This window comes from Manis javanica, chromosome 2, assembly GCF_040802235.1.
Source record: "Manis javanica isolate MJ-LG chromosome 2, MJ_LKY, whole genome shotgun sequence".
Lineage (NCBI taxonomy): Eukaryota > Metazoa > Chordata > Mammalia > Pholidota > Manidae > Manis > Manis javanica.
The window spans coordinates 20,593,718-20,617,133 of record NC_133157.1 but is presented as its reverse complement, the minus strand read 5'-3'; the positions used below and the strand labels follow the sequence as shown (position 1 = coordinate 20,617,133).

Genomic DNA, 23,416 nt, shown 5'->3' with positions numbered 1-23,416 from the left:
CAGAGAACAGGAATGCATGAAGCTGACGCAGAGAGAGATAAAAGGATCTCCAGGAATGAATTAATATTAAGAGAACTGTGTGACCAATCCAAATGGAACAATATTTGCATTATAGGGGTACCAGAAGAAGAGAGAGAAAAAGGGATAGAAAGTGTATTTGAAGAAACAATTGCTGAAAACGTCCCCAAACTGGGGGAGGAAATAATTGTTCAGACCACAGAAGTACACAGAACTCCCAACAGAAGGGACCCAAGGATGACAACACCAAGACACATAATAATTAAAATGGCAAAGATCAGGGACAAGGACAGAGTTTTAAAGGCAGCTAGAGAGAAGAAAAAGGTCACCTAAAAAGGAAAACCCATTAGGTTATCATCAGACTTCTCAACAGAAACCTTATAGGCCAGAAGAGAATGGCATGATATATTTAATGCAATGAAACAGAAGGGACTTGAACCAAGAATACTGTATCCAGCACGATTATCATTTAAATATGAAGGAGGGATTAAACAATTCCCAGACAAGCAAAAGTTGAGGGAATTCGCCTCCCACAAACCACCTCTACAGGGTATTTTAGAGGCACTGCTCTAGATGGGAGCACTCCTAAGACGAAATAGATGTTACCAGAGAAAATAAAATCACAGCAAAGAAAGCAGACCAACCAAATACTAACTAAAGGAAAAAAATAAAATCAACTACCCACAAAAGCAGTTCAAGGAAAGACAAAAGAGCACAGAATAAAACAATCAACATATAAAGAATGGAGGAGGAGGAATAAGAAGGGAACGAAATAAAAAATCACCAGACAGTGTCTATAATAGCTCAATAAGTGAGTTAAGTTAGGCAGTAACATACTAAAGAAGCTAACCTTGAACCTTCAGTAACCACGAATCTAAAGCCTGCAATGAAAATAAGTACATATCTTTCAATAATCACCCTGAATGTAAATGGACTAAATGCACCAATCAAAAGACACAGAGTAATAGAATAGATAAAAAAGCAAGACCCATATATATGCTGTTTACAAAAGACCCACCTCAAACCCAAAGACATGCACAGACTAAAAGTCAAGGGATGGAAAAAGATATTTCATGCAAACAACAGGGAGAAAAAAGCAGGTATTGCACTACTAGTATCAGACAAAATAGACTTCAAAACAAAGAAAGTAACAAGAGATAAAGAAGGACATTACATAATGATAAAGGGCTCAGTACAACATGAGGATATAACCATTCTAAATATATATGCACCCAACACAGGAGCACCAGCATATGTGAAACAAATACTAATAAAATTAAAGGAGGAAATAGAATGCAATGCATTCATTTTAGGAGACATCAACACACCACTCACTCCAAAGGATAGATCCACCAGACAGAAAATAAGTAAGGACACAGAGGCACTGAACAACACATTAGAACAGATGGACATTTATAGAACTCTACATCCAAAAGCAACAGGATACATATTCTTCTCAAGTGCACATAGAACATTCTCCAGAATAGACCACATACTAGGCCACAAAAAAAGCCTCAGTAAATTACAAAAGATTGAAATCCTACGAACAAACCTTTCAGACCACAAAGGTATAAAACTAGAAATAAATTGTACAAAGAAAGCAAAAAGACTCACAAACACATGTAGGCTTAACAAAATGCTCCTAAATAATCAATGGATCAACAACCAAATTAAAATGGAGATCCAGAAATATATGGAAACAAATGACAACAACAACGCAAAGCCCCAACTTCTGTGGGACGCAGCAAAAGCAGTCTTAAGAGGAAAGTATATAGCAATCCAGGCATATTTAAAGAAGGAAGGACAATCCCAAATGAATAGTCTAACATCACAATTATCGAAATTGGAAAAAGAAGAACAAATGAGGCCTAAAGTCAGCAGAAGGAGGGACATAATAAAGATCAGAGAAGAAGTAAATAAAATTGAGAAGAATAAAACAATAGAAAAAAATCAATGAAACCAAGAGCTGGTTCTTTGAGAAAATAAACAAAATAGATAAGCCTCTAGCCAGACTTATTAAGGAAAAAGAGAATCAACACACATCAACAGAATCAGAAATGAGAAAGGAAAAATCACGACGGACCCCACAGAAATACAAAGAATTATTAGAGAATACTATGAAAACCTATATGCTAACAAGCTGGAAAGCCTAGGAGAAATGGACAACTTCTTAGAAAAATACAACCTTCCAAGACTGACCAAGGAAGAAATACAAAATCTAAACAAACCAATTACCAGCAAAGAAATTGAAGCAGTAATCAAAAAACTACCCAGGAACAAAACCCTGGGCCAGATGGATTTACCTCGGAATTTTATCAGACATACAGAGAAGACATAATACCCATTCTTTTTAAAGTTTTCCAAAAAATAGAAGAGGAGGGAATACTCCCAAACTCATTCTATGAAGCCAACATTACCCTAATACCAAAACCAGGCAAAGACCCCACCAAAAAAGAAAATTACAGACCAATATCCCTGCTGAACATAGATACAAAAATACTCAACAAAATATTAGCAAACCGAATTCAAAAATACATCAAAAGGATCATACACCATGACCAAGTGGGATTCATCCCAGGGATGCAAGGATGGTACAACATTCAAAAATCCATCAACATCATCCACCACATCAACAAAAAGAAAGACAAAAACCACATGATCATCTCCATAGATGCTGAAAAAGCATTCAACAAAATTCAACATCCATTCATGATAAAAACTCTCAGCAAAATGGGTATACAGGGCAAATACCTGAACATAATAAAGGCCATATATGATAAACCCACAGCCAACATCATACTGAACAGCGAGAAGCTGAAAGCTTTTCCTTTGAGATCGGGAACAAGACAGGGATGCCCACTCTCCCCACTGTTATTCAACATAGTACTGGAGGTCCTAGCCATAGCATTAGACAAAACAAAGAAATACAACCAATCCAAATTGGTAAAGAAGAAGTTAAACTGTCACTATTTGCAGATGACATGATACTGTACATAAAAAACCCTAAAGACTCCACTCCAAAACTACTAGAACTGATATTGGAATACAGCAAAGTTGCAGGATACAAAATTAACACACAGAAATCTGTGGCTTTCCAATACACTAATAATGAACTAATAGAGAAATCAGGAAAACAATTCCATTCACAATTGCATCAAGAAGAATAAAATACCTAGGAATAAACCTAACCAAGGAAGTGAAAGACCTATACCCTGAAAACTATAAGACACTCTTAAGAGAAATTAAAGAGGACGCTAGCAAATGGAAACTCATCCCATGCTCTTGGCTAGGAAGAATTAATATTGTCAAAATGGCCATCCTGCCCAAAGCAATATACAGATTTGATGCAATCCCTATCAAATTACCAACAACATTCTTCAAGGAACTGGAACAAATAGTTCAAAAATTCATATGGAAACACCAAAGACCCAGAATAGCCAAAGCAATCCTGAGAAGGAAGAATAAAGTGGGGGGGGGGTGTCTCGCTTCCCAACTTCAAGCTCTACTACAAAGCCACAGTAATCAAGGCAATTTGGTACTGGCACAAGAACAGAGCCACAGACCAGTGGAACAGAATAGAGACTCCAAACATTAACCCAAACATATATGGTCAATTAATATTCAATAAAGGAGCCATGGATATACAATGGGGAAATGACAGTCTCTTCAGCAGATGGTTCTGGCAAAACTGGACAGCTACATGTAAGAGAACGAAACTGGATCACTGTCTAACCCCATACACAAAAGTAAATTCGAAATGGATCCAAGACCTGAATGTAAGTCATGAAACCATAAAACTTCTAGAAAAAAACATAGGCAAAAATCTCTTGGACATAAACATGAGCAACTTCTTCATGAACATATCTCCCCGGGCAAGGGAAACAAAAGCAAAAATGAACAAATGGGACTATATCAAGATGAAAGCATCTGTACAGCAAAGGACACCATCAATAGAACAAAAAGGTACCCTACAGTATGGGAGAATATATTCATAAACGACAGATCCAATAAAGGGTTCACATCCAAAATATATAAAGAGCTCATGCACCTCAACAAACAAAAAGCAAATAACCCAGTTAAAAAATGGGCAGAGGAGCTGAACAGACAGTTCTCCAAAGAAGAAATTCAGATGGCCAACAGACACATGAAAAGATGCTCCACATCACTAGTCATCAGAGAAATGGAAATTAAAACCACAATGAGGTATCACCTCACACCAGTAAGGATCGCCACCATCCAAAAGACAAACAACAACACATGTTGGTGAGGTTGTGGAGAAAGGGGAACCCTCCTACACTGCTGGTGGGAATGTAAATTAGTTCAACCATTGTGGAAAGCAGTATGGAGGTTCCTCAAAAAGCTCAAAATAGACATACCATTTGACCCAGGGATTCCACTTCTAGGAATTTACCCTAAGAATGCAGCAGCCCAGTTTGAAAACGACAGATGCACCCCTATGTTTACCACAGCACTATTTACACTAGCCAAGAAATGGAAGCAACCTAAATGTCCATCAGTAGATGAATGGATAAAGAAGATGTGGTACATATACACAATGGAATATTATTCAGCCATAAGAAGAAAACATCCTACAATTTGCAACAACATGATTGGAACTAGAGGGTATTATGCTCAGTGAAATAAGCCAGGCAGAGAAAGACAAGTATCAAATGATTTCACTCATATGTGGAGTATAAGAATAAAGAAAAACTGAAGGAACAAAACAGCAGCAGAATCACAGAACCCAAGAATGGACTAACAGTTACCAAAGGGATAGGGACTTGGGAGGATGGGAGGGAAGGGAGGGATAAGGACAGGGATAAAGAAAGGGGTATTATGATTAGCATGTGGGGGGGGCACGGGGAGGGCTGTGTAACACAGTGAAGACAAGTAGTGATTCTACAGCATCTTACTATGCTGATGGACAGTAACTGTAACGGGGTGTGGGAGGGGGACTTGGTGAAGGGGCGAGCCTAGTAAACATAATGTTCTTCATGTAATTGTAGATTAATGATAACAAAATTTTAAAAAATTTTTTAACTAAAAAAAATAAAATTGTTTCAAGCCACTAAATTGGGGGGAGTACAGTTATGCAATAACAGATAACCAATACACTCTTGACATTCCTGTCAAGAGACACAGAAGTCCAAATGAGATTAGGAGGATACTTTATAGTGAATAAACAGGGGAACTTCTGAGAAAACAATGAGGTCTTAGAAATGAAAAACAAAATATGAATGCCAAAAATAGAAACTCAATAGAAGCATTGAATAATAAAAATTGGGGCACTACTGAAAAATAAAATTTCAAATACCAGCTTGAGGATTTTTCCAAAACACAGAGAAAAGGAAATTATGTGTGATAGAAACTGTACAGCAGGAAAATGATATGAGGACACATCCAAAATATTTAATATCCATTTAAGAGGAATTTTAGAATAGAATGGAATATATGTATAAGAATTAATATCCAAAGAAAAATTCCCTCAGCTTATTTATTCAAATCTAAATAGACTTTTGTGGTGACAACATTCATTGTTCATGCATGTTGAAATATGAAAGTCATTTTAAATTTCATGAGATAAGAGAAAAATCTATAAATCTCGTAAGAGAAAGGAATAGTAATTCATGAGGAAAAGGGAACCAATCTGACCTTGGACTTCTTGTCTGAAACATTACATGCTAGATAGCAGTGGTTCTAAGGAAAAGGGACCAAAACATTGTGCTATATTTAAGCAAAGGAATGACATTTTAGAATGTAAATGATCTCAGAAATTATTCTATTGACATTTCTTTTCTGAAAAAGATTTTGAGAAAATAGTTGAGAGAAAAACATCAAACTAAATAATGTCAAGAAAGGGGAACATAATAACACACAACAAACAGTGGTGAGAAATGGAACCAGTAAAACTTCGCATTAAACAATTATTGATAATATAATCATGGAATCTGGGTAATTGTTAAGAATGGACTCTCAAGTAAAAAGAACATAAGATAAAATCAATCTCAATCTAGTATGAATGTTAGAGATGATCTCAACACTGCAGGATCCTAGGTTGAATACATCATTTTAGCTTATCAAGACTTTTTATTCCTACTGGGAATTTGTAAAATGTGTATGCATATTTTTGACATAGAAATCATTTTCCAGGCTGTCCACCTGTCCCACTCCTCAAAAATAGTGAATGGCAATAAACAGATTTTTCAATAGTCTTCCAAAATTAAGCAGTACAAGTACTATAGGAGAAAAATGTGGCTAAGTAACAGTGGTATGAAAAAGACTTTGGAGTTTCTAGATATGGATCAGCTCTGTATGAGTCGCTACAGTCACTAAATCCATTTGCTTTGTGTACAATCATTCAAGAACCTAATAACAATACTTGTTATAATGACAGTTAATAACAACAACTTCTGCATGTCATCTTGGGCATGCCAGGCACCATTCTAAACACTACCTTATTTATTACTGATTGTTTTCATCTTATTTAATCTTCCCAAAACTCTGGGGGGTAGATGGTATTATTATCTCCATTTTACAGATGAAGTAACTGAAGCATAGAGTTGTTAACTGGATTAAGTCACGCAGGTTAAGTAGCGGAAAAGCCAGGATTTGAAGCCAGTGTCTGGTTTTGAAGACCATATTCTTAACCACTATACCACACTGTCTGTCCCATTACAATCTAATTGGACCATCATCCAATAATGAAGTACAGCTGTCTCTCCATGTGTCACTGAGATCAGTATGGCATGATTTTCACTTTTAATCCCTGCTACCTTTTAATGCTTATAAACCATCCCTTTTATAATCCATCCTAGAATCTTGGCTGGATAAATATGTTAAACTCATGTGAACAACTTCTTCACATATGGCAGATTCCATGGGGTCTCCAAGGTTATAACAAGCTTGCTTATCAAGAAAAAACATTCTGAGCAAACATTATGCAATAAATTATTAATATAACTAATCAAGAGGGAAAATTCCCTATGTCCCATTCTATACAAAGGATTATTTAAATGATCTGCAATCAGAATAACTCATGGCGAGAAAGTAGCAAAACTGAGCAGGACACTCTGACCTGGTCCAAGGGCCCTGGTGTTCTGTATTTAATCCTTTCAACTGATAGCATGGGCTTGAAAGTCAAACAGACCCAGGTTTGAGAACTGATTCTTCTACTTACTTACTAGATGAACTAAAGTCTCTTTCTTAACCTTTCTAAACCACTTCTGTAAAATGAAGCTAATTATACTAGGTTTTTGTGGGGGATTAAATAACACAGGGGGAAAGCATTTAGCCCAGTGCCTGATAGGTCCTCAATACATGCCAGCTAACATAGTAACACACTGTGAGGGCCTGGCCTCTCAACAGATTTAGTTTTCCCTGGAGCATGAGCCACTTCACCATAACCCATACCTGAGCCTGAGTGTGACCATGAGCAGTTTGCACACACATATACACACACTCTCATGGGTTTCTTAGCTGGGGTCCAAGGGGTGGCCACATGACTTGTTCCACTAGATTTGAATGCTCCAAGACAGAATCAGAAAATCCATCTGAAAGACCCTTAGCTAGAAGAGAAGTGCCAAAGAGACAAGAGTTTTAAAAGATGTTAGTTCAATTCAAAAAATGTTTAATAAATAAATACAAAGAAGCTAGTCTATAAATACCCCATTAAATGCAAGCCCTTGTCTTGAAAAGCTTAAAATTTGAAGGCTCAGAATGGACTCGGTGAGAAAAATGCATTGAAGGACATTCAAATTCATGAAAGGCCCTCACAGTCTACCTATCTCCATACCACCACCTAAGAACTAGCCCCTTCCAACTCTGAAGAGTAAGATAAGACAAAGATTACTTCCTCACATCTTGGAAAGTAAAGTTATTGTTGGGTTTTTTTCCTTCCACCTTCCCTCCTCAAATGTCAAATTCAGCTAAAAAGCCTAAACCTTAAGTCACATTAGAAGAACACACCCATTCATAATTGGGACTATAAAATTCACATCATTTATTGGTATTACCCAATGTTGGCAAAGATGTGAAGAAATAAAACCTTAATGATTAGTGAGACAGACTATCAGTACGAACTTTCTGGAAGTCAGTATGGAACTATGTATCAAAATGTAAAATGAATAGGTACACCTTTAACACAGAAATTATTTTCCAGAATTTATAACAAGGAAATAATTATTTGTAACCATCTAAGTACAAGGATGTTCATTATGGCATTTCTTATAGTAGCAAAATGCAGGAAAATAGTCACAATAGAGGGGAAAATAATCAGTTAAGTATCATAGTACAGCTATATAATGAATTCCATGTAGTTAATTTAAAAGGTATTATATATCTCTATATTAATTTTTAAGTGAGTTATAATTTACATACAATAAAATGTACTGATCACAAGTGTTCAGTTCATGAGTTGCGAACATCTCATACAACTATCTAGACAACATCCTAAATAAGATCTGGAACATTCCATCTCCTCAGGAAGATACCTCATGTTTCTAGTCAATCCCCATCCCACCCCCAAGCAACCACGTTTTGACTTCTATCACTGTAAATCAGTTTTGCCTATACTTTATATAAATGGACTTTTTTATAATGCACATTTTTGTGTATGGAATCTTTTTTTCAACACAACTTTTTTAAGATTCCTATATGTTGTATGTATGTCAACAGATAGTTACTTTCTTTGTTGAGTAGTAGTCCATTATAGAAATGTATCAGAATTTGTTTATCTATCCTCCTGTTGAGGGACCTTTGGATTCTTTCCAGGTTGGACTATTATGAACATTCCTGTTCAAGTCTTTTGTGGACATATATTTTCATTTCTCATGCGTTACATATTTATTTTTATTGAAATGGAAAGATCATCTATTGTGAGTGAAGATAATTTTGTTTTATCTTACTTGACAGAGTTAGATATAGAGAAAAGAATATACTATATTTTTGAAATAAAATACTTGATTGTGGAACAACATATACATGCATTCAAATCTAATGGAACAAGTCATGTGGCCACCCCTCGGACCCCAGCTAAGAAACCCATGAGAGTGTGTGTATATGTGTGTGCAAACTGCTCATGGTCACACTCAGGCTCAGGTATGAGTTATGGTGAAGTGGAAAACTAAATCTGTCGAGAGGCCAGGCCCTCACATGTGTTAGCTGGCATGTATTGAGGACCTATTGGGCACTGGGCTAAATGCTTTCCCCCTGTGTTATTTAATCCCCCACAAAAACCTAGTATACTTAGCTTCATTTTACAGAAGTGGTTTAGAAAGGTTAAGGAAAAGACCTTAGTTCATTTAGTTAGTAAGTAGCAGAATCAGTTCTCAATTATAATCAGATTGTAATCTAAAATTATGTGTATATATATATATATATATATATATATATATATACACACACACACATATAGAGGCATATTAAAAAAGATTTAAAAAAATATTGAGAGTTGTTGCCTCGGGATTAATATTAAGTGATTTTTTCTTTCTGCTTCATGCTTTTGCATAATTCCTTGACTTTTCTACACAGGTATGTGGGATTTTTTTTTCATAAGTGGAAAAAACAAGGCTATAGTCCTTCTGAGGAAAAAATGTTGGCATGTTCTTCTGTTACCTTTTGGGAAAAATAATCATGGATCATTATAATCAAGATGAACTGGCCCACCTCTATTCCAGAGCTCCATACAACTTCTGCTAAAGTAGTAGACGAATAAATGGAGAACCATTTTTGAGGTCTTGCTTAGAAATACGCTGGTTATGAGCTAAAGCCTGAATTCAAAAGGCTAAGTATTTCCCTCACAATCTTGCCAATACTGATGGCTGGCTTAGGAAAACCTATTTTATAGATGGTTCAAAGAAAAACTCTTAAGTCCAGCTCCTGTTCCAGTTGCTCTTCCCAAAACTTTAGTGGAGTAAAAAAGAACCCTGTGTACATAGTTTACATACTCAACAGGGCCTTGGGAAAGATCCTGGGGTACCCATCTCCTGGGACATGAGCAAAGATGAGGCAAGAGCAAAATGTGGGAGATGTCAGCCTGGGGACCAGGGGCCGGGGACTCAGGCATGCCCCTCTCCCTCCCAAAGGGAAGCAATAGCGCCCTGGCCAAGGCCTCTGGCATTTAGGGGGATGGAGCTTTGGTTTAACCATCTTTGGAGTCAGAATCTTTGGCCTCTGTCTCCTTCCTAGAAGCTGGAGCAGGAGCAGAGGCCTGAAGCCCAGGGGGAGACCCAAGCAGGAGTCAGGAGGATTCCATGGGGAAGGCAGGCCAAAAGCCAGTGGTTGTGAGTGTGCTCTGGGCAGCAGGGAGCATTCCCCTCACCCTGGTGTGCTCTTCCTTGCGTTTAGCTTTCCTTGCTTCTTGCTTCTTTTAGAGCAGTAAAACATGACGCTTTGGGAATAAAACCCAGCTAAAAAAAAATAAATTGGGATTTGGCATGCAAAGTTCCATCTGGAGAGAGCACTGGGAGAAACCTCAGGGCAGCTGCAAGCACACTGAGCAACACCCCACACAGCCTGTGGGTGCGACCGGGCATTTGCGTGGGGCCACAGCAGGCTGCTCCCAGACCTGAAACAGCAGAACAGCTGAGAAACCTGTAGGCAAAGGCTGATGTGGAAAGCAGGGCTCCCGACCTGGGAGAGACACCAACAAACTACATGGTTTAGGCAGGAGTAGGGATTTACACCTACAAATGAACGTGTTTCCTTCGCCACAGGCAGACCTACGTGGGACACAGGCCTTGGGCGGGAGGTTCTCGGCACCGATGAATGTCAAAACCATAAGACCTTCCAGGCTCTTTTTTCTCCTCTTTTTCCCCATTTCTCAGCCAAGGTTGAAGTGCTGTTCCATTTCTCTAGAAGAGCAGCAACAGGGCCTTGATATGTTAGGAAATGAGCTTATGAAAAAGAAGTTGAGACAAATTTCCAAGACTTGGGAAATTCTAAGGCACAGAAAAGGTGTTTTGCAGTTTTCAGCAGACCCTAGTAGAGCCATGCCTATTTGGAGTCACACTGGGAGGGAAATGACTGCCCAGGTCCTATCCCCATATCAGCTTCATTTCCCTCCACTTTCTCTTGGCCCACCCACGTCCCACCACCCCGAGACTGAAGGCACCACTGCGCTTCCTCCTCTAGGTGGTGGCTCATGGCAAAGTTTCTGTGATCCTGAGGCGTGCTCCTGCTCAAGGGACAGCCCTGTGGGCCAGAACATCTGCAGGTTCTCCAGAACTGGAACCCCTGCAACTTGTTCCTCGTCTATTTGGTGGAGACACCCAAAGAGGCCGGCCTGCCACCAGCTCCTGAACTTGACTTGAACTCTGCACAGTACAATAAACACCTGGTGGCGGGATTTCTCGGACTTCAAGAACTAGGATTCACATCCGTGGTTCCAGGCAAACAAGGATAACTGCTGATACCCCCAAACTAGCTAAGCCTCTGCCCCAGCTAAAGCCCATGGATGCTTCCGTGGCAACTGTGATTCTGAAAGAAACAGTATCATCAGTATCCTCAAGAAGAATCATCCATCAGCTTTGACAAGATGAGAAGCAGCAACCTCAAAAGGAAAGGTCCTGGGAGTGACTCCCAAGGGATCTGTGGCTTCTTTTTGGGGTGATGGAGATGTTCTAAAATTACATAGTGGTGATGGTTGCACAATTTTGTGAATGTACTGAAACCACTGAATTGTACATTTGAATTATATTGTAGGTAAATTATACATCAATTTTTTTTAAAATAGAAAGGTCACTAAATAATTACAAGAAATAAAATAAATAGAAGCAGAGACTAAATGAGGATTTTGTTTCAGGAAGATTGGTTCTTATTAGGCTGACATCTATTTGGCCCTTGAATGAAATATTTCTTTCTTCTTCTTCCTATGTTTTTAGAAGTTGAACACATCCTTGGGAACTATATTGATATATACAGTCATAAAAGTTTTTTCCAGGAAAACTCCCACAGCCTTGAAAACACAATTTCTGGTATCATGCCCTCCAGAGAGTTTCCTGATCCCTTCCCACTTCCAAGAGAAGTTGCCCTGTGGGTTCCCGATTCTGGTAAGTGCCCTTTCTTACCTATGACTAACCTTTATACTGAAATCAGCTTTCTGCCGTCTCCTCCCACTAGCAGAGCCTTGGCACATAGAGGCATATGAGAAATATGAATTGAATGAACTGAACACCAGATCATCATCTTGTAGGCTTTTTGTTCCCCGTTGGTATCTTTTGTTTTTTTTTTAAACACACCTAATTTAATTCTGCAGAACTGCACTTCCACAACCATGTAGCAAGTAATTTGCTACCTAGAACAATAGGATATTATAATACGTTTCCTCTGAAGGAATGTGTTCATTCATGCCAAGAACAAATCAAATGGACCCTTGCAGGGATTTTTACCCTGGTACAGCTCAAGAGGGAGAATGAAACAGAGCATCAGAACCTATGGTTCCTGGTGGGTAAAAAGATAAAACATTCCCTCCTCTCCTCCTCCCCACAAAATCTTTAAATATCACAAAGCTTTTAAGCAGTCATTAAGTCAATGCAAAACCATCGTAAAACGGAGTCTTCCTGCCTTTCCCCTTCATCACCGTTCAGATGTTTTGTGAGAAAACCAAAGAGCTATATTATCATGGCATGCTGTACACGGTTCAGATAATAGAGGGCCCACTGAAAATTAGGAGGGTTTTGCCAATCCCTTATATTCAACCAACATATGCTCAGAAATCTGATTTCCAAAGCTACTGAGGTCTGAAAAGGTGAACTCTCCAGTCAGCTTATTCCTTTGTGAGGTATGCCCATATCTCTAACAGGGGAAGCACGCTGCTCCACCCAGAGCTGACATCCTGATGTGCCCTCGGGCATTGTCCACAGAGCTGGTGAGTCACCCCAAGAACACCCCACTTTGGGCTATAGAAACCTGCAGATAACATGCCATCTCTTGAGAGTCTCTCCTTGTTGTTTGTTATGAAAATGTTCAGAAACAACAAACAAGAAAAAAACATATCACGGTGAACTCCCATACGCCCAACCGGCCAAAAGTCAACAGCTGTTCACGTTTTTCCCATTTAAAGTACCATACAGATATAATAATGCTAGGAATGGACTTCATAATAACATACCTAGATATTTCAGCATGCATCTCCCAAAATAAGAATATTATCTTAAATATCACAATACCATTATCCCACCTAACAAAATTAACAGTAATTCCCTACTAGTAGCTAATACTCAGTCCATGTCCAAATTTCCCCCCATAGATATTCTTAAAGGACAGTCCCTTCCCTTGAGTCCCTCCCTGTCCCAGCCCTGCTCTCTCCCTCCTCCTCAGACACTGTCCTGCCATCAGCAGGCTGCCATCACTGCAGCCCCTTTCTTGAGTACCTGTGCAAAAGGTGCCATCATTGGGAATGAATGTCTTGTTGTTGTTTGTGGCTCGATACCCTTCTAAGCAAATGCAGTAAAAGCCTCCGAGCGTGTTGTGGCAAGATGTGTGGTTCCCACAGACCACGGTGGCTCCAAACTGGCACTCATTTTTATCTGTCAATACATTGAGACAACACACAGAAAGAGCTTTCGATCCATACTGTGTTCAACAATCCAGACTGTTCTCTGGTGCTATTGACACAGGAATCAGTATTCTACAACAGGGCCTCAATGGACTATTTCCCCAGCCCCTTTTCCTTCCACTGTGCTTCTCAGACCACTGGACGTGGGCCCCTTGCAGTCATGTGCTATGTGTACGTAAAACCACAAGACAAGCCCAACATCTCAATCTGACTGGGAGAAGGGAATTCTTTTGAACTTTTCCACGCCCGAAAAGACCTAGCCACAGGCCTAGGAATCCCACTTTTCCAGCTCAGTCCTCCTCTTGCTTTTCCATGAAAGCCAGAGTAGGACGATTTTTGTATCCAGGGACCAACCAGAAAATTTGTTACTTCAGAGTTACCGGGGAACACAATGGAATTAGTGCGCAAGCTTCCTCCGGGACCAGGGCTCATGCCGCGGCAGGGACAGCTCCTGCTAACTGTCAGTGACCCATGTGAATGATGTCAGTCACCCGGGGAGGAGGAGATGGAATGTGGGGAGTTGATGAGTCGGCAAAAGCCTGACCCGAGTATGTCTAATTCAATAATTTGACACAGATGTAAAATGAAAGTAAACCTCCCTCCTGTCCTTGTCCTCCAGCCTGGGGGTCAGCAGTTTTTTTTTTCTGTAAAGGCTCAGTCTTAGGTCTCTGGTTGCAACTGCTTACCCACGCCTTTGGAGCAGAAAAGCAGCCACAGATAATAAGGAAACAAAGGGACAACACTGTGTTCTAATAAAACTCTATTTACAAAAACAGGCAGCAGCCAAATTACAAAAACACCCGCCAGCCGGCGTTTGCTAACTCTGCCCTGGCCTCTACCATCAGGGGAAACTCCTGTTATGCATCTTTTCAAAGCTGATCTAACCAGCTAGTTGTCTGGGTGTTTTTCATGGGGGCAGGAACAATGCAGGGGGTTGGAGGGTAATTGTTCCTCAAAGCTGTTCAATCACTTCTCAAAATTGCACCCAATTCGTGACTCAAAAAGTATTCCCCCTCAAAATTCCTTTTTCTTTCCCCCACTTTTCTCATAGGTATTAACTCTTTAAAAATTTAATGGCACATGATTCATGATTAAAACTGTCTGCCATAAGATCGCCATGAGAGCACAGAAACAGAACAGGCCCTCAAGCCACAGCCGTGTCCAGTCCAGCCTGCTGAGCACCGCACGGGGGTCTCCGACACAGCCCAGTGGCCTGTGAAATGGGAGGTTCCTGTCCTCTGCTATCGTTTCTGAGGCATGGCTCCCCTGAGATTTCACCTGAAAGGTGGTTCGGGTGGGTAGGGGACTCTAGAATTCTTAAGCCCCTTGACTTAATACCCTGTTATAGCACCTCTAGCTCACAAATAACCTCACCTATCAACCTGTGGCTCAGTCTCAGCAGGCCCAGTCCTGGGATAGGCACTGTCTGGTATTTGGAAGCAAGTACCACATAAATTAATAAAGCTCCCTCCTCCCACTGAGAGAAGTTCCTAGTGTTCTGAAGTTCGAGAGCAATCAGGAGCTCCGCCAGCGTAGTCATCAGGGGAGGGAGCAGAGGTCTGTCCTTGATGCTCAGTTCCAACCCATTTCCTAGCCCTGCCAGCACACAGTGCTGGGGGAGGGGCCAGGGGCTCACCCTCGGGAACCCGGGCTGCAGGGCTGGCACAGCTCTCATAGGCAGAATCCTAAAGAGAGAGGGTCAAAGCAGGCACAACCCTGGCCCACGGGAACAGGCAATGGTACGTGATCTGGGAAAGACACTGTGGTTTCTGGAACTCAGAATTGTTATTTTTCTTTGGGGAGAAAAAAGCAAAGATATCACAAGGTTGTATACACTGTTGATCCACAACCATATTGGCAAAACTATCCATATTTTTACTGCACACAACTAGGTTGCTGGGGGGAACCTACAATTATCCTAACATTCACTATCATGAAGTTGCTGTGAAACTCTCCCTCTGAATTGGGCCAGAACCTGGATGTTGTGTGACTCCTGTGGCATGGTGGAAGCCATGAGCCAAAAAATAATCTCATTCTTCTAGCCTAAAGGTCCTTTAAGCCACCTAAGGCCCCAAAGAGCTACAACTCCAAAAAATGTGGAAGATGGATTCTGGTAGACATAAGGCTCAAAGCAACAGTATTTCACTAATTAGCCAAAAAGTTTAATAGGCAATTGTGTTTTGATCACAGTACTAATAAAGTTTTAGATCAAAACAACCAGGGAAATAAAGAAATGCAGTATTCACTCAAGTTGTTTAATTAAACCCAAGGCTTAAAATGGATTTCAAATGGGTTAGGTCAGAGAGCTACCAGAGATTCAAGTTCAATGACCTCTAACATCAGGGATATTTCCTTGGAATCCCTAGAGAAAGGATATATCCAAACACTAAAACAAAGACTTATTATAATTGAAGAAACTTCTTGTAATAAAAACATGGAAACAAATAACAATCACCCCCCCACCCTCCCACCCCCACCCCCCGCCAAGGACATCAATTCTTTAACACTAGAGAGCTTGTTCCTTGATTCAACTTTGCAACTTAACCCAAGATTCAGAACTTACCATTACACTGAGTCCTCCCATTGCCCACAAATCCGTATTTGCAAATGCACATCTTCTTCCCGTCTCTTTGCTTGCAGGTAGCATGTTCATGGCAAGTAGCACAGACATCTGAATTATAAATTGTACGTGTCAGGAAAAGAAAAATTCATTCACCTCATCTAGACAAGTCATATTTTGTGCAGCGGACATTTATTCACAATAGAGAACTAAAATTTGAATATTAAAACTATAAAAGACAGATCTGATGCCATCCTGAAAAACCTACTCATTGTCCACAGAGTAATGTGTTAAGTTCCTCTACCTGGCAATCAATGATCTTGATTGATCCAAGTCTGACTCTAGGCTAAGTCCTCCAGCCAAACCACACACAGTACTCTTTCTCTAGGCAGGAGGCCAACTACTCTTTACTGTATGTGCTACCCACTGTCATACTTCACACCATGGTCACAATGTTCCCTTCAGCTAGAATCCTTTCTTCTCTATCCTGCCAGCACCTGTCCCTATTTCAAGACCCACTGAAACATCACGTCGTGCACCTGAGGTCTTCCCCATTGCTCCAATTTTGAGGAAAATTAAATGTGTGCTCCCCTAACACTTGCACATTCCCATATCAACCATGTTAATGCATCATTCTATTCTATTCCAGCTTGGTACTATGAATGAGCTTCTCAAGGGCAGGATTATGCCATGTGCCCATATATCATAATGGCATAGTATAACCATTCAATATATTTTTTATTGACTTCCTGGATAAGGGAACCTGCAATCCTACTTGCTACAACTCAAAAAGCAAATATAGGGGAATAGAACACACCTGGCTAGTGCTCTGTTTTCCTTTTAGAGAAAAAGTGAATGTGTTTAAATTAACAGTGAGATAACAGTCAGGTCCTAGGAGAATGCCCAGACCCCCAATTACTTAGATAAGCAGCAAAAAGTCTGGGGCTAAAAATTCTGAAACTTCCAAATCTATTGGATGATGGTATAGGGCCCAAGATTAAACAGAATTTCTACCTGAGGCTATGTGGGATATTGTGTTGCACTCTCAGTGTCTGTAATTTCAGGGGGGGCCTAGTAAGGAGAACCTTTCAGCACAGAATTTCATCCTAGGTCTGCCTCCATTACCACCCAGGTAATGAAGACTTAGCCCTCAGGCTGCTGTAGGCTTGAAACCGACTGAGAAGAGGGAGATCTCCAAATACAGACGGCCCCCAGACAATGGTCTGACCTGCCATTTTTTGGTGTTAAAACAGTACACATTCAGTAGAAATCACACTTTGAACTTTGAATATGGATCTTTTTTGGGGCTAGCAACAAGTAGTACACAGACGATGCAGGGTGGGGAAGCAAGTCGCAGCCCCAGCCAGACTCACCATCGTGAGAGTGAACAACGTAAGTGTTCTGAGCACATTCAAGGTGGGTGAGGCTGAGTTATAATGTTTGGTGGGTTGGGTGGATTAAGACCATCTTTGACTTAAAATATTTTCAACTTAGGATGGATTTATCAGGATGCAACCCCATGGCAAGTCAAAGAAAATCTACACTCTTGCTTTTTTTCTTTTTAAATAAAAGAAAACACAGAAATGTTACTTATCACTAAATAATAACAAATCGACCATGGAATATTTACACAATTTAATACATCCCAAATCATAAAGCAAAATGCAATAAATTTCAGAAAAGTGGAATCATTGAGGCCATGTAATAATGTGATAAAACTACAAAAGACTAGCATCTCCAGAAGAAAACCTACATAGAAAGTATAGAACACTCCCCTAAATAATTCTTGGGACAAAGAGGATATCAAAGTTCAAACGTTTAACACTAAATATAAAAACATCTACTCCAGCAAATCTGAGTTTCACATGTTTTTATACTTTAAAAGACAGACGTAAAGGAGGCAACCAAGAAACATGCTTAAAATTTTAATGCAGGCAGTTTTGGGGGAAAAGGAAATAGAGGTTTAGTGGTGGGAGAGGTGAGTTAAGAATTAGTAAAGATAAAAAAGATGTTAAAGAATTAGAAAATATATTCAATTTTCTGAAAAAAAAAATGCCCCAAAGTTAGTGTATCATAAAGACCAATAGTCAAAACTCAAGTAAGACTGGTAAGGAATATACAAACACCCATCATCAGAAATAAGGAAGAACCAGTACCAAAAAAATACATAAAATATTTTTAAAATTTATTTGTAAATGAAAGACTTCCAGTTAAATAGTGTAGATTTAACACACTCTCAACCACCACCACCAACTCCCCAAAAATGACATCAAGGACTAGGAAGGCATAAAGCCTGGGAGAGAAGTTAATAGCAAAGGAGGATGTCAATGTTATTTGAGAAGATAGAAGAGATGGACTTATGGAACTGCCTGAGAGAAAGGAAGAATTAAAAGCCAACCCCAAAAGGCTCAAGAATGGGTCCACTGAAGGCAAGCATAAGGGATGGGGCCGAAAGTTTCAGGAACTTGTTGAAATACGGAGCAATTCAATGCCCAGATCCCCTCACTCACCCTGGCATGAGATGGAGTTTTACAACCTGGAGAAAATGCACCAGAAAAACTCCTGATCATAGGGGCATCATACCTAACATACCTAAATGTCCACCAATATGGGGTAAATATGTTTAACCATGTTAATGATTTAGCACATAACATCTTTAAACACTATCATAGGGACACTGTCAATTTGTAATCACATGTAACCCAAATTCTGACCAACCTTTTAAATAACTGATCCTGGGTCAAGTCCACAAACCCAGCTGTGATCAACCAAATAAGGACAAACATTCTCCCCAGTGTGTGTGTGTAGTGCAATAGTAAACAGCATACTGATGAAATCAATAACAAAATGGTAAAATACTTGATTTTTTTCTTTCTTATATGGAATACTTGTCTTTATGAAGATGGCAGCATTTATATACATTCAGTTCTAGAAACTTACATCAGATGGAAAATGATTACTTCATTCAAACCTTGAGTCAATCTAATAAACACACATCAAAATTAAGAAGCAAAGTAGTACCACCCACTCAGATAAACTAAAGGAAGTCCAGTCTGAATGAGAGGACAGAATTTATAGTTTTTAAAGGTGAATTAAGTTCAAATTCATTCAATAAATAGAATCAAACAAAAAATTGCATTGTAGGAAGGCGGCCAGATATGCAAAGCAACCTTGTAGGAAAAAGCACTGGATTTGAGAATCAGAACCAACCGGATCCTAAATCTAGCTAAGTTAAATTCATTGTATGACCTTTAGCAAATCACTTAACCTCTCTAGGTGTCAGTTTTCTCATCTGTAAAGCAAAGGCTTTGGCTTCTTAGATTTTAAAGTGCATTCAAACTGCCGGGGGAACTTGTTCAACTGCAAGCTCTAATTCAGTTGGTCTAGGGTGGGGCCCTAAGTTTTGCATTTCTAACAAGCTACCAGGTGGACTCATTTTGAGGAGCAGGGGCTATATAGCCCCTCAAGTCCTTTCCCTCCACTGTTTTGACACTTCATCCTTAGGGTACCTGTTTTAATGGCCCATTAAAAATAATTTAACATGAGGATAGTACTTGGCATGTGTGGCTCAATAAATGTTTGCTCCCGTTTCCAGCAAAAAGGACAGGCTGTACACCAGGCTACCAAAGGCTTCTCAGACCACCTGCAGGAAAAAAAGTGGTTTTCAAAGGAAGAAGGGTCTCGGTTGAAGCTTCTAATTCAGCCATGGTTAGCCTTCTCCTCAGGGCCTTGTAGGGCAGCCTCTGAGTTCTAATTGCTTGAGGGACCAAGGAGCCTCTTGGGGAAAAAAATAAACTTGTCCTAAAGAACAGGGCAGGGAGCATAACCCCAATCCAAGAACAGACAGGGGAGCTGCTTCTAACCACATGACATGGCCATTGTTCAACAGCAACTAGCTCAGTTAAGAATCATCTAGAGAAAGGGTGACCAATTCATCCTGGTTTTAATCCCAGGAATCCCCTCAATAAGGTACAAACCAAGACAGCTGGTCATCCTACCTGGAGAGCTTATTAAAATAGACTCCCCTGGGATTCTGTTCAGTAGGAGTGGGGTGGGGCCTGAGAATCTGCATTTCTAAGAAGCTCCCGGGTGGGGCCACACCAGGAGCAGGACTGCAAATTTAGCTCCACTTCAAGGACTTGGGTGAGAATCCTGCAGGAAGAAAAGGCAATACTGAAGTCTTTGGCCACGTCTAGATTGACGCACAGCATAGCTATGAGACCAATGTGACCCAAGGGAGAGGGATTCTCCAGGCCAATAGAAAGATCACTATGCCTTTGCTATAACCCGCAACCTAAAATATGTGTCCCGGGCCAGCTTCACATCCACGTCACGGGTGACTTTGGTTCCGTCATCAGCAGACTCTCCTCCAGGGAGCAGACAGGTGGCTGCCATGCGGTAACTACTGCAGAGGTGAGGCGATTCCCCACTCCCCAACCCCAGGGACACCTAGAATTACTGGCTGAGGAACAGGAGAGTGAGGATTCCAAAATCTAGATGGACTAAAAGACTGACAAGTACTCTTTGCTGCCATTACTGTATCCCCCAGCAAGGGCTGTGGGCCGCCCTCGTTTCACTGCCCTTCACCTGCAGAGACTAAGCCAGCTGAAACCACACCTGGCCCGAGAAAGGCAGAGCCAGGGTGTGGCGTCCCGACGAAGGCTGGAGTCTTCTCTCTTGCTCCCTCATTCTGTGAGCTCAGGCACATTAAAATGTCAGTCCTCCAGTTTTAATCTGTGAGACGGAGCTCGTTTTTTGAGAATTAAATGAGAAATAAAAATGCTGTATGATCTCTAAAGCATTACACAAAGGGCTCACTTACATGAATATTTAAGTCTCTCTTCACAGATAACTGTTATTATTGTTAGACACAAGCACTTGGCATTTGGCATAGTGGTTAAGGTCAAGATTACTTGAGCTATACAGTCCAAGCTCTGCTACTTGCTAGCTGTGTAATCCTTGATCATCTCTGTGCCTCAGTTTCCTATAAATCTGTAGTACGAGGATAATAGTAAACCTACATCATATGGTTGTTGTGAAGATTAAAGAGTCAATGACTGAATACATGTAAAGCATTTAGAGTGTTACATTATTACTACCACCACTTCACAACTCTTTGTTAATGAATAAATGAAGGAACTGACAACTAGCCAACTCCCACTTATACTGATGAAGATAGTGATGGAGAACCGTATCAATGCAAAATCCAAAGCAGTATCTCTGTGTGGAAAAATGCCCACCTACTCATGGGGCTGACATTCTAGGAACCATAATATCCTGGTTTACACAGTCACTCCCTGCATTCCCCACGGCCTCCCAGCCTTCTGGGTAACATCTGACTCAGAAGTTAGAAGTTCAGCTTCCTCCCCTTTCAGCCCTGCCCACCCTTCCTCCCCTCCACCACACACCAAACCAGCTTCTACCTCCGGCTGGAACAATGCTGCCAAACTGGGTAAGTCACCCTGGCCCTTCATTTCCATATACAGGTAACAACTTAGGCGAACTTCTGAAATGAGAGCATGTGGACCTTGGCAATATGACAAAGAGATTCTGTCCAGGGAAGGAAAGAAGGTAGATTAAAGCACACATGGAGTACTTGAATTATAGTCTTAATCTAATTCCCAGCTACTCAGTCAGACCAAACCAACCTACTGCACAACCTTCATGAGACCCTATCTCTACAGCCTTGTGGAGAGACATGGAAACGAGCAATGAGGAAACAGGCAAAGGGGGCCCAGAACTCAGGAAGAAGAAAGCATTCCCAAATCTCCCACAACACTACATAAAATCATGTTGCTTTTCTGAGACTGCATCAAATTCGAGAGATGGAAGGAACCTCAGAAACCTCATATTCTCTCCTGCCCAACACTGTTGGCAGCAAAAAAACACAAACATAGCCTCTGCTTTTAAATCCCCCAAGACAGAGACCACTCTACTCTCTCAAGCAGTATACTTCTTGCAGGGCTATGTGAACCATCATGTATTTCCCTTCCACACTGCAACCCAGGACTGATGTTCTCCACCAAGAACCTATAAACCTGGTATAAAAGGGTTATGGGGCCCCCAGCTTCCTTTGGCCTTTTGCCTTCTTCTGTCCGCTTCCTGTTTGGCCAAAACCAATGTGCAGTGGGGCCCCACAACTGGCCTCCAGCCCAGGAACCAACCTATACTGAGTGCCCCAATTTCAAAGCTTTTGAGTTTTGAGTTAAGAGGCCCTTCGTTCAGGCCACCCCCTCAGGTTCACGTCCTGCTGACATGTGGCCTTATACCTGATTCAGGTCTTGAGCAGGCTGCATGCTTTTTTCTAATACGTGCAGGTCACTTCCCTTGTCTCCTCTGCAGAGCCAAGGCCAAGAGGCCACTCGCTACCTCAGGCTGCAGAGCCTCCAAGCCCCTTTCAGGATTTGACCGGGCGGCTGAGGATGTGGCCCCGCGCCTAGTCCCTGGAGGCAGAAGACAGGCCACAGGGACGACCTTGGTCATGGGCTCTAATCCTGCTCCTTTAGTCTGAGCAATGGGAAATCACTCCAGAACAACGCACTCACTCCATTTCTCCTCTTTCCTCCTCTTCCTCCCTCGGCATAGTGAACATGCCACTGTGATTCAGGATGACAGAGTGAAGGGCAAGCCTACAAAGTGGTGGTTAGTTGGTGAAGAGAGGTGCATTCTGCAGAGAGAGAGCAACCCCCCCGCACCCCCTTCCACCATGGGTCATTCACGACTCAAGGCCCCTGCCTGGCCTTCTGGCCTTCCACACCCAGCCAGGCCTGAGCACCGTCCCCCAGCCACTCCCAGGCTCAGGGTAATGCCAGAGAAAGGGGAAGAAACAGGACTGACTGGTTCACCCCTCCTCTTCCCCCTCCTAACCTCTCTATTCCCCTCAGGCTTGGCGCCCCACCCACCACCAACACCCTCCTGCACAAGCAGCTGTGCATCTCACACTTTCTTCATGCTCAGGCCATCTGATTTTGGCTCCTGCACTCTCTCCTTCCTGAAACATCTTTGATCCCATTACATGTAAGTCAGCACATGTTACCAGCGAGAGACTGAATACAGAAATGACAATGATAAGCCAGACCATGTATGAAGACAGAACTCTGCCCCACGACCTGCAGCCATCAGTCCAGGAAGTCAAACCACCACCTCTGTAGCAGTAAGTCCCAAAGGGTCAGATTGTAATCAATAATGGCCGGCTTCCCTAATCCCTGTTCCCCCCTTAAATTTACAACCGATCAGAGAAAATCAAATACACTCCCTTACCCAATCACACAGGATGCCTGCTG

The 23,416-nt window shown here is 41.1% G+C and overlaps 1 protein-coding gene across 12 annotated transcripts in view; it reads right to left on the bottom strand.

Annotated features, from left to right (window-relative positions):
- Positions 1-23,416, bottom strand: part of SUSD1 (sushi domain containing 1) — a 163,717-nt gene that overhangs the window by 136,357 nt on the left and 3,944 nt on the right. For all 12 annotated transcript variants that reach the window (XR_012126747.1, XR_012126776.1, XR_012126748.1 and 9 more), the window contains exons 2-3: positions 16,137-16,244; positions 13,389-13,544 (exon numbers count right to left, since the gene is read on the bottom strand). Coding sequence is in view for 9 of the 12 variants with exons in the window: in XM_073226163.1 (XP_073082264.1) it covers positions 13,389-13,544; positions 16,137-16,244 (264 nt within the window). In the remaining 3 variants the exon portion in view is untranslated. The remainder of the gene's footprint in view (positions 1-13,388; positions 13,545-16,136; positions 16,245-23,416) is intronic.